The sequence below is a fragment of the Erigeron canadensis genome, chromosome 6 (genome assembly GCF_010389155.1).
Source record: "Erigeron canadensis isolate Cc75 chromosome 6, C_canadensis_v1, whole genome shotgun sequence".
NCBI classification, from domain to species: Eukaryota; Viridiplantae; Streptophyta; class Magnoliopsida; order Asterales; family Asteraceae; genus Erigeron; species Erigeron canadensis.
This window is the reverse complement of record NC_057766.1, coordinates 36,560,133-36,573,051: the sequence shown is the minus strand read 5'-3', so window position 1 is coordinate 36,573,051 and position 12,919 is coordinate 36,560,133. Positions and strand designations below refer to the sequence as shown.

At 38.3% G+C, this 12,919-nt stretch overlaps 1 protein-coding gene across 1 annotated transcript; it reads left to right on the top strand.

Annotated features, from left to right (window-relative positions):
* Nucleotides 1-482: 482 nt before the first annotated feature.
* Nucleotides 483-12,707, top strand: LOC122603468 (UNC93-like protein 3). Its single transcript, XM_043776179.1, has 10 exons — nucleotides 483-887; nucleotides 2,273-2,436; nucleotides 2,718-2,781; nucleotides 2,948-3,061; nucleotides 3,165-3,209; nucleotides 4,116-4,366; nucleotides 4,455-4,545; nucleotides 5,026-5,135; nucleotides 5,241-5,364; nucleotides 12,331-12,707. The coding sequence occupies exons 1-10, from the start codon at nucleotides 741-743 to the stop codon at nucleotides 12,514-12,516; spliced, it is 1,296 nt and encodes a 431-aa protein (XP_043632114.1). The 5' UTR covers nucleotides 483-740; the 3' UTR covers nucleotides 12,517-12,707.
* The last annotated feature ends 212 nt before the right edge of the window (nucleotides 12,708-12,919 follow it).

Below are 12,919 nucleotides of genomic sequence, written 5' to 3'. Positions count from 1 at the left end.
ATGTTTTTTGTGTTCATGTTCTAACAAGTTGAACTCTTTTTTGTAGTAAACTAGTTTTAGTCTACAAAGTTGTATTTGTTTATTTGCTAATTGCTATAACTTGGCAATCTATCAGGTAGCAGACAAGATTATTTCGTCTTTTTTTCCACCAACCGAAATAACAAATACTAGATACAAAACAAATAACAACTAAACTGGTTAATGGTAAAGTATAAGTTTCACCCCTATAAAACATGGCTAATAACTATTTGGTCCCTTTTAATCTTATACCAAAATATCAAGTGCAACAATTGAACTTTCAGGGCGTGTTTGGTTTATATAATGTTTTTGGAAAAAATGAATTTTTTTGAAGAAATTAAAATCTGGAAGAATGAAATTTAACGGAATGTTTTTGATTTTTTTTTTAGAATTCAGCCATTCAGATTTTATATAGAATTTGTAGGGACTTATAAAGCAAATTCTATATCTCACACACACACAGACATAGGTTCCCTCACACTTGACGCCAGATTCTTAAGATACTTGTCTTGTATCAGATTCTTGAGATACCATGAATAAATAATACGGAGTAATTAATTAAAAACCATATTCCGCTCTCGCCGGCACTTCCACTTTCTGTTTTCATATATACATACACATCGATTATATCTATATATATCCGCATGATTATACCAGCTTAGTCAGTAGTGTCACCAATTGGCCGGTGTCAATATCAGTTGGAGGAAGCAAGGAAGAATTGGATGGCTACAGATGAAGAATCACCACTGGTTGGTCATCATGATCAAACGGTTAATCATTGGAGAGATATTCATATTCTAAGTTGGGCCTTTCTGTTGATTTTTTTGGCATATGGTGCTGCTCAGAATCTGCAGAGCACACTTAATACTGTCAGTCCCCTTTCTCATTTTTACTAATTAATTATAGTCACTCATTAATAAATTTTAATCTAATTAATTGGTTACAAATCCATATCAATTTGAAAATTATCTGAGAAAATTATTATTATTATGTTTGACCTTAAAAGTCAAACTGTGTGACTTGCATCTTCCAATTATCTGTTTATTTGACTCAGTTATATATTTCTGTCAGTAGACTTTAGAGTATGTTGTATATCATACAGATAATTGTTTTTTTTTATTTATAAATCTACATTAAGTTTAGATGACCAGGTCTTTTTGATACCTTGACTGTTTGATGTCAATGACGTTGTGAACACTAGCAAGTAGTATTGAATTTTAAGATTCTCGTTTGCAACACGTTGATAATCTTCAACGCTGACCAGTTCACATGCCTGGCCCTGGTGACAAGCTAACTAAGGTTATGAGGGGTGGAATAGCTCCATGTTGGGTAACTTGTATCATGTGGCATGTTGGGTTGCCTTAGGTAGCCCCTTCAATAAAGTGGGAGTGGGGCTATCTAGTTGGGTGGGGGGACTTCCGACAAGTGGCTCTAGGTGATTGGTTGGGGAGTGAAAAAGTAAGAGAGAGAGAGAGAGAGAATGGCTTGGTAGATAGTCAAAGAGAGAGAATGGCTTGGTAGATAGTCAAAGAGAGAGAAAGAGATGTGACCGGTGATGTGCAGAAGTCGCTCAGAGAAGTTTCTTTGCCAGGTAGCCTAGCAGGGGTGGTGTAGCCAGCAACTAGCAGGCGATGGATTCGTCACTCCACTCTGTTCAGCCTAATGGTCCAAACTACCTCATCAGTGTCCACCCATAACAGGAAACACGAGCACAGTCGCAAAATGCTATACTCCGGAACCAACTAAGCTATGCACCTGAGGGTTGACCCTAAATTTGCTGCCTTTTAGGATTGAACATGAGTCTCCACTGGAGACTCCCAAGCCAATAATTGCCAGGATACCAAAAAAGGAGTTGATTCGATAGCCAAAGTACTTCTAGTGCTTTTGTGTTTATTGTTTTCTTTAGAAGCAATGTAACCAGAAGAATAAGATATGATTGCAGCACAATTGTGGGTAATGGAGAGTCGTACTGTCTTTGCTACTTTGATCTCATGGTCTAGATGCTATACTTACCATTGTATTGTACTTATTCTGATATGGCGATTAATGAATCAAGCTATGTCGATGTTTAGGAATCAACCACACACACACACACACACACACATATATTTGCCAAGTGTCTAATGTATTTAAGGAGTGTATTGCAATTGTCAAGGACATCATATGATTATGATATCAACTGGTTATACATTCTAAACTGCTCCAACTATTTAAATACTTTCCTATGCAATAATCAGATGTCGTGTTATTATAGGATGGAGATATTGGAACGATCTCACTCGGTATATTGTATACATCGTTCACTGTTTCTTCACTGTTTGCCTCTACGGTGGTTAGAAAGCTCGGGTCAAAGAACTCTCTGCTCCTTGGTACGACAGGTTATTGGCTGTACATAGCTGCGAATTTAAAACCATCCTGGTAATTAGTATTCCTGGAAAACTGCTACTTAGTCCCCTGTTTGAATCTTCTATGATGCAATCTTATAATGCCCAAACTCAATTCAAGTACTTTTTTAGCCTACATTTTTCAGTTTTTCAGTATGCCAAGCATTAGATTTCGTGGTGGTCACTCAAATGTGGGATCATTTTCCAAAAATATGATATTACTGTGCTAATAATGAATATCCCTTTGTATCACAATTAGAAGTCTGCAGTCAATTTGTAACATTTTTTGGATTCTGTCATTGCCCTCTCTCATAGGTATACAATGGTGCCAGCTTCCTTGTACCTGGGGTTTGCTGCTGCTATTTTATGGGTTGGGGAGGTATGTATATTTAATAAACTCGAATTAGCTCATAAAGCTTTCAATATGACCTCAATGATACAAAACTTTAAGAGGACCGACACTGGTGCTGCAAGATGTTTACAGTACTCCCGTGATCAACTAGTATATTTGTTGCTTACTATTTGAGTTTGTCTTTACATATCAGGGTACATATCTTACTTCCACTGCACGTAGTCAGGCAAATGATCACAAGCTACATGAAGGAACTGTTATTGGGCACTTCAATGGCGAATTTTGGGGAATTTTCGCTGGTCACCAGGTGCAGTTTTTAACCTCCACTGACCAAATTTAACTAGTTTTTTGCTCCAAAATTTGAGTAGTATTGAAATTAATTAATCTTTCTTTTTGTATAAAATTGTCAGCTCGTTGGAAATCTTTTGACTCTTGCTCTGTTGAAGGATGGAGCGGTAAGCGTCTCTACAACTGAAAGTTATCCTTATGCTCCTATAGACTGGCTTCTAAGAAGTATAGTGCTGAAATTGAAAATTTGTCATGACGATTTTACAGTCAACAGAAAAATAAATGGGAGATTCTATTCTATTATACATCAACACACAACAGTTATCACTTTTATGTTCATCAGAGGGATAAAGTTTTCTCCTCTAATGTGAATTCAGTTTTATATCATGACCAGAATATATCAATAAGTCTTTTGTTATTGGGGAAATTTCATATATGCGATTATTGTCAGTTGGGCATTTATGATATTTTAGAGATTAACAATGGCATATATGAAATTGTCCCCTTGTTATAAAACTTGTCAAGATAATACACATTGAGTAACTAAATTCCAATACGACATAGTTTAGCCAGTTGGTTTGGTCTTTCAGGCTAAAAATTTAGGGAACAAATAGTTTTGTTGTCTACATTATAGGTGCCCTTTTTTCATTAACAGTATATATCTTCAACACTTCTCTTCATGAGTTTGTGATAAGATTCTTGACGTGCTTAAGCTGACATATTATGAATCTTCAAGTGTGACATCCGTCAAGACCAACATTTTACTTGTATACACTGACAAGATTTGTTAAGGTGGTCATTGACATTGAAATAACCATGAAGAATTAGTATTCTAATGTTCAAAGCTTGGCCAATGCCAAAAAAAAGAAAGAAAAGGGAATTTAAAAATGATAACCTGGGGTGTGGCCACGCCAGTCTCCTTTTGGGAGAGCTTTCCTCTGTTCGAGTTTGGTGGTGGTGGACTCGGACTTCTTGGTTTAGTTGGCCATAGGTCGGACACCATAATTACCAAAAAAGGACCTTGTTGTATATGAAGATGATACGATGAACTTTAATACCAATAATTTTTGCAGGAGGGAAGTACCAGTGGCACAACATTACTTTTTACTGTCTTTCTGGGTAGCATGACACTGGGAACTGTTCTGATGGCTTTTTTAAAGAAAAGGGATGGTGAAGAAACAGAGGGAGAGATAGATTCTTCCTATAGTTTCTATACTGCCTTAGTATCTTTGTGGAAGCAAGTGATAACGCCTTTGTGTGACTTGAGGCTGTTACTGATCGTCCCACTTATAGCATTTTCTGGTCTACAACAAGCATTTGTATGGTAAGGATCAGTCAACTTATGATGCTATTGTTGTAATTATTCATTTCATTCTTCTTCAAGTAAATCTGGTTTCCACCCATCGTTGAAGGGCTGAGTTTACGAAGTATTACGTTCAACCGTCTCTTGGAGAGTCCGGCGTTGGCGGTGCTATGGCTGTATATGGGCTTTTTGATGCAATTGTAAGTAGCTTTTGTATAAGATGTCCTTCCTAGTTCCTATGATGTAATATTCAGCCCATAAGTGGGGAACAATGTAGGTTTCCTTTTGAAGAGGCTGATTTGAGATTTTTATTAATCTTTAACCATTAGATGGGCTGAACTAAAAGTTTTAATTCAGAAAGATATGGGTTAATGAGTTGAAAGTCGCCTTTCACAAGTTGTATTTCAAATGCATAAAACTTCCAGAATCTCTTTATTTTAATTAAAAAATTATTCTTTTAATAATATAGTTTTTTCTATTCATGTTTATCACATTTGCGGGTTTGCCCAACTCAGTTTGAGCTGCACAAATACTACCAATTATGATCCATTACCCAACCCACCTGTCCCGCATATCTTGGCCGCCACCTCAATAATTTTACATGATTAATCTTTTTTTTTTCTTTGAACGGCTTATGATCTTCATTTTAACTTACTCATGGCCCATATAACATGTAATAGTGTTCTCTAGCGGCTGGTCGGTTCACCTCAGGTCTCACTTCTATCACTTTGATCGTTTCTGGTGGAGCAGTTCTTCAGGGTGGTATACTGATCTGGTTGTTAAATTACAGGTTATTTTCCAGTTAACCTTTATGTGTAAGTAGATATTGGATCTCTATATTTCTTCTTCTTCCTCAGGTTTCTGATCTTTTCATTTTGCCGCGCCTCATTTATAGTGAACCTACTGGCATCCTTAGCGTAGTATATCCACTCCTCATTGCGGCGATATGGGGAATTGGTGATGGTGTGCTTATGACACAACTTAATGCTTTGCTGGCAATGCTCTTTAAGCATAACATGGTAATTAACTTCCTTCTAAAGCAACCATTTGATCATCTGGTCATTTCTCATGATATTGCATGACCCATGGCCCCAACTAGGCAACTGCGAACAAGAGCTGGTAGCATTGGTTGTACAGTGAGTTTACATCAGAGTCGTGAAAATTGCCTTGATCTGGGTTATTTTATCAATCTTTTATGGGTCAGCTAGATAAAAATAAAAAATAGCAAAAATGGAAATGGGTAAAATGGGCTAAAGTCGGCCAAAATGAATCAGTAAATTGGTATGCATACAAATATTTCCTTATCGTCTTATTTGAAAAGTTAGATTGCTGTTATAGTTGTAGCCCTGGTAATTACACTCAATGTTATAGTTTCTTTTTCTGGTTTGACCTGATCTTAATTGTTTGTAATTGATGCTGTGCTAAAACTTTACCTGTAACACCCCAACAAGGCGGAATCATGGGGTATCACAAGAAAAGCACAACACGACATGGAAATTATGTAGAGTAAACTAAATGCATAAAAGGATCAAGTAAATCCATACGAACCATTTAGTAGTGCAAGCAACCGGATCACATCTAAGCATAAACCCTAATCGGGAATAATGAATCACGGATCCAAGAAGTCCAAGTCCAAATCGAATTCTAGCAAAATCAGGCAATCAATCATCCAATACATCTTTGAGCTAACCTGTCACCTGAAAAGTGTACTAACACGCGTCAACCGATCAACTATCACCCAATTGGTGTCCCGACCACTACTCGTTCTAGGTAACTTCGTGATGAAGTTCATGGTAATTCGCTCTCATCTCCACGCCGGTGTTACCGGTTGAACTAGTAAACCGGGTGGTCTCTTGTGGTCGGTCTTTACTTATAAACAAGTGATACATTCACTAGCATACTTTGTAATGTCTTTCTTCATTTCCAGCCACCAATACAAGTCTCTCATGTCAAATTACATCTTGTCGGACCCCGAGTTAATCGAGTATGCCGAGTTATGTGCTTCATTCATCAGTTTCATCCAAGCCCACCAAAAATGGGGATCCATAATCGTTCAACCAAGTATAAACCGCCATCGTCTTTTCTATCAAATCGTTCTTCGAAGCCATGAATGCTTCGTTGATGAAGTTCCCAGTCTAGTTGCCAACCTTTGTGCTTCAGTGATGGAGTCACGAAAACTCCTTTGCACGGTAAAGCTTATGGTTCTAATCCGTCTCTTTTACATGCTCCTTTCAGCTCAAGGCATCGGCTACAACGTTTTCCTTACCCGGGTGAGGCCGGATAACGCAATCACTTTACCCCGTTACATCAAAACACAACCCTTGCTTGGATGCATCACAATAAACGACAAAATCATCGGCTCCTTCGGGCAAGCTTAAGATTGGTGCATCGCACCACTTGTCTTTCAACAATTGGAAGGCTTGATCTTGCTTCTCACTACAATCAAACGTCATTCTCATTGAGTCAATAAAGTTAGGGGTTGGGCGATCTTCAAAAAGCCCTTAATGGATCGTCTAATATAACCCGCAACTAAAGAGTTGGTGAATCCCGGGTGGCGTCTGGGGTCGTCTCAAATTTTTCACCGTTTCAATTGTACTTGGGTCCACTTGAATTCCTTCCTTGCTCACTACGTGACCAAGAAAGTGAACCTCTTCGAGCCAAAATTCACGCTTGGCATACGATTTTCTCTCCCCGGGGTAACTCTAAAACTTTCTCCAAACGTTTCAAATGATCTTCATTCGTCCTGGAATAGACAAGGATGTCATCGATGAAGACAAATGACAAACTTATCCAAGTAGGGTCGACACACCGGGTTCATCAAGTCCATGAACACCGTCGATGCATTGGTCAACCCAAAAGGCATAACCGCGAATTTAAAGCGTTTATAACCTGTTCGAAAGGCCATCTTGGGAATATTATCTTCATAGACGCGAAATTGGTGGTAACTCAACCGCGAATCAATATTGGAAAAGAAGCGAGCACAATGGAGTTGATCAAATAGATCATCAATTCTAGGAAAAAGAGATAACGATTTTTGACTGTGAGTTTGTTTAATTCTCTATAATCGATTCATATTCGGAGGAGTCGTCTTTCTTCATGACAAGTAAGATCGGTGTGCTCTACGGAGGATGACTAGGGCGTATGAAACTCCTTTTCAAGAAGTTCTTTGAGTTATGTAGCCAACTCTTGTATTTCGGTTAAGGCTAAGCGGTAGGGTGCTTTGGCCACGGGAGAGGCATTAGGAATAAGATAAATTCATATATCACGTTGACGAGAGGGAGGCAAACCCGGTAGGTCATCCGGAAATACGTCCATGAATTCATTAAACACGGGCACGACTTTTAGTTCGACTTTCGTGGCATTGACATTATATATTTTTCCTTCCCATGGCTCGGTCGTCTCGCCTTGAACCACTAACTCTTCGCCATTTTCTATCGGAATCCTCATTACTTTACTACCGCAATCTATGACTGCATTCATTGTCGACATCCAGTCCATTCTCAAAACCCCGTCAAAACTACCGATATCAAAAGGAACTAGGCCTATGCGAAACGGGTGATTCCACAATTCTAACGTACAATTAAAGACAACTTGGTCAATTTTTGTTAATCCGTCATTTACCATTTCAAGTTCAAGTAATACGACAATGGACTAAGGTTAGTATCACTCAAGGCACGGAATCGTTGGAAACAAGGCTAGAATCGACACCAGAGTCAAATAGAACGGTGGTACATTGATCGTTGAGAAGAAAAGTATTTGCAACGACGTTTAGGATCAACACGAGTTTCGGCCGCAATTACTGTAAAAGTTCTTCCATGGGGAGTAAGTTGTTGTTGAGCTTGTTGTTGACCGATAAGGTTGGGGCACTCATTTCAGTGGTGCTTATGACTACCACACTCATAACAAGTACCTCGGGCCATCGGCGGATTTCGAGCATTAATCGGAACGACATTCAAAGAATGGCACGACGATTGATGGTAGACATTTTGGTGTTTAACCTACTCAATTCTCTAAGGTCCTTCACGATTACTACGACCTTTACGACCACCTCTACCGCCTCTACTTCTTCGATTTCCTTGATCAACCGGTTTCTCTTACTCGTCTTGGCGCCTATAATTCACGTTAGCTCTGCATGGTTTATCCATCTTTCATCGAACACACAAGTTGGATTTCCAAGTTAACCCTCACAATTCCCATACAAGCATTCACAATCAATCACCATATAACAACAATCCAACTTAGGTTATCCTAAGTCATTACAAGGACACGTATTTCTAAGGGGAAATTATCATGCCAATAAACTATGTTATCAACATTCTCTTTGCATTCTAACAAATCAAACAATTCCAATTCAACCACGACCGAATATTCAAATCAACGTTCAAGTTCAAATATAGCGAGGTAAAACATTACCATTTTCATTCAATTCTAAATCAATTCCACGATTTCAAACCATTGCATACAAACATATAAAGGGGTCAAGTCACTAACAAGGCGGGTAAAGCATAGTCCGAATCTTAAACTCAACATTCAATACCTTAAAGGTGTATGTATACAGGGTGTACCAGCGGCTAACCCTCCACACCGTTAATATCTTGAATGGATGTCGGGATTCGGTTCTGTTATGTTCTCTAAGGATTGGTCGGGTATGTATACAGGGTGTACCAGTGGCTAACCCTCCACCTAACCAATACTCATTAAGCATACCGGGTTACCTACTATACTTCATTCACAATGCGCAATCCACGAGGTCACTAACTTTATATGACATAGGGTAACCATAGATTTGTTGATCAGGCGCCTCTAGGGTTACCGAGTGTCATACTCCGTTAATGCCATCGTTTCACTTTGCTAGGGTTAAACAATAAAACTATAAGGATATACGTTAACGTTCATTCGGCAGTCACGGTGTATCCCGACACTAACACATACGTCAATCAAGTCATCACGTAACAACCAAGTCATCAAGTCACGAAAAATCCCTACGAACTCCGTTTAAATACGTTTTATGCATCATACAATCCACGTTGCACACAAAATTTCCTATCATGCATGCTAATTATGAAAAGTGGGTGCAATGGCTATAGGCTAGGTCGATCCACCTAATTCTCTACAACCTCGGCTCTGATACCATTTTGTAACACCCCAACAAGGCGGAATCATGGGGTATCACAAGAAAAGCACAGCACGACATGGAAATTATGTAGAGTAAACTAAATGCATAAAAGGATCAAGTAAATCCATACGAACCATTTAGTAGTGCAAGCAACCGGATCACATCTAAGCATAAACCCTAATCGGGAATAATGAATCACGGATCCAAGAAGTCCAAGTCCAAATCCAATTCTAGCAAAATCAGGCAATCAATCATCCAATACATCTTTGAGCTAACCTGTCACCTGAAAAGTGTACTAACACGCGTCAACATAAAGTTGGTGAGTTCGTAGGGACAAGTGATAGGAAACAAGTATGTCGGGATAACAACCGTTAACGATATACGAGGATTTGAATACTTAATCACGTTCCAAGGAAACCCTAAAAGGTTTCACGTTATCACAAATCAATACAAGTCAACGTTTACGTTCAATTATAGTTATAATGGCACGACTTACATAATAAATAATGCGCGATAAACCGGTACGACTTACATGATAAACGATGCGTATAATACGTTTCAAGCACGACTTACATATATTTCAAATGCGTAAACTACGTTCCAGGCACGACTTACATATATTTCAAATGCGTAAAATACGTTCCAGGCACGACTTACATATATTTCAAATGCGTAATATCACGACACGACTTACATATATTTCAAATGCGTAATATCAACGTTACGTTACAACTAAGCATTCATATTCAATATACATGTAAACAATATCGTTAACAACAAAGTTATGCCACAAATCGTGGGCTTATCGTTTTGCCATCAACATGGACTTAATCGTTATCACCATCACAAATCTATAATACGTTAAGGGGGAAAATGTTATCATGCGAGATCCTATGTCCCGATCCTTATCAAAACGTTTTCCATCAATCAACAATACAATACACATACACTTCTTACGATTCTAATTTCAAGGAATCATTGATGCTTATATATAGGGTCACCCGCAGCCTTCCCACCACATCTCCTATTCATTGAAAGTATAACAGTCTTCCATGTATGTACAACTACCCAAACCACAACAAGTATTCATAAATGGAAGCATAATTAACCGAGCAACAAGTCAATACGTTAATCAAACAATCAATTAATCGATTAAACAACAATAACAAACACGTACACTTTTCAGCCCGAATCTCAATTAAGTAGGGAGGGTTTACGAAACTTACCTTAGCGTTAGATGTGCAAGCTATGTACATGTTATAATCGAGTTATAACGTCCAACAATCGCTTAGCGTGCACCACCTATAAACATATATCACGTGTCAAACCCTAAGTAGGTTTTAGAAAAGCAAATCAACCTTAGAGGGCAATTGGGACTTAACTCGGTTACGTCACAACCCTAAAGTCTCTTATTGGTTCAACCGAATATGAACAAGGGCACTTTATCACATCATTTTTGAAAATGGCAGTGGATTCAAGCTATAAGGATTATACCATGATAAAGTAGACTCTCTCACGATTCCAACGATAGGTCATACGCCTAAAACGGACTTACGGATCAAAAGTTATAAGCGTTTGAAATTGACTTGTGACCAGAAAAATGCCACTGCGCCGCAGTGGGGTCTGACCCTTCCCACTGCGCCGCAGTGAGAAGAATCTGCACCCAACGGCAGCAGTTCATCACCATAAATGACCCAAAAACACCCATTTTGACCCCATAGTCGACCAACGAAGGTTCAAGACATGTTTTGAAACATCATTTGACATAAACAAACAAAATCCCTATCATAGATTCGATTCATAACATCATACAAATCCGGATTCACCTCAAATTCAACCAAAACCCTAATGAAACCCTAAATTGACCCAAATCCGTTTTTGACCCGAAATCAAGCAAGAACCCATAAGATTTGACTAGGAAACATGTTTAATGACATGAAATGGAGAAATTAAGTTAGGTTTCACTTACCAATTCGTCCTACAAACATAAAATCCGAATTTGGAGCTAGGAGGAGGACGAACACTTTAAAACCAAGTAAATCTTGGACTTTTGAAGGATATTATTATTATAACATAATTTACTAACACTTTTGATGATAACCCAAGCCTAAAAATCTGAAAATCTACAACAAATGTTAAGAAGGTGTTTTGGTTCTTGGATTCTAGAGAGGAGGAGGAGAAAAGAGAGTGTAGAGAGAGAAATGTAAAATAGAATGAGATGGGTGGAAGGGAAATAAGTCTAAGATAAGGGGGTGTGGGGTTCCAGCACTTAGACTATTACTCCAAGAATTAGTCTCACTCTGTCTATTTAGACTATTACTCTGGGAATTAGTCTATTTTCTGATTTCGCCACATTTAGTCTACTAGAAACACGAGTTATACACATGAAGGATGAATCCGAAAAGAAAAGGCAAATGTTACCTGCATAATTAACGAAAGTCAACGGGTCCATCACCACGAGTGTTACAATTAATCACATTGTCAAATAGGTCAAAATTCGCGAATGTTACATTTACCCGTTTAAGCCATCATCCAATCATATGACCCACCCATTTTCCCACCTCAGTCTAACTGGTTGTGATTGATAGACAATATTGACTTGGATTTGTGCTAGTTTTTACCACTTCTAATTGTTTGTCCCAACACCCATTTCTTTAAGGGAAATGATATTAGTACCACTATTTTAATTAACTTACCATAATGTACAAGTTTTACAGCACAGTCTAGACCAGTAGTGCTTATATGTAGTAGATTTATCATTTGTTGTGGTATGGATATTACTTCCTTTTCTTTAATCCCACTACTCGCAATGATTAGTGTGTATGTGATTGTTTATCCTAATACCTTCTTTCATTGTTCACATGAACAGGAAGGAACTTTTGCTCAACTCAAGCTCTGGCAGAGTGCTTCAATAGCAGTTGTATTCTTTTTGAGTCCATACATCTCGCTACAAGCCATGTTATTTCTTATGCTTGCAGCACTGGTCTTGTCATTAGCTGGCTTCCTCTATCTCGTGCTCAAAGTAGAGAAGGTGTTCTCCTCTGATCTGGCTTGATACATGTCTGCCATTTGAAAATCGGGTGCTCATTGTTCCCTTTTTCTGTTGTTATTCATCTTTTTGTAAGGTTGTAGCAACTGTTTATTCTAAACGAAAGCCCGCTTCCCAGTTGTTATTTATCATTCTGTATGGTTGTAACAACTGTTTATTCTCCTCAAGCAGTAATATTTCAAGTTTCTGTTGTGTCATATCCTGATTCATGTTGCCATTATTCGTGTCATGATAATATAATATTTGTGATCATACTTAACACATTAATCATTTATTAACTCTTAAGAAAGTGGATGATACACATTGTTGTTGGACAACCCATTCTGCCTTTGACCCGCTCATTAGTTACCCAAGCAGACCTATTTGCGGAACAAACAATCAAACATACTTGTTTGCCAGAACTGGCCTT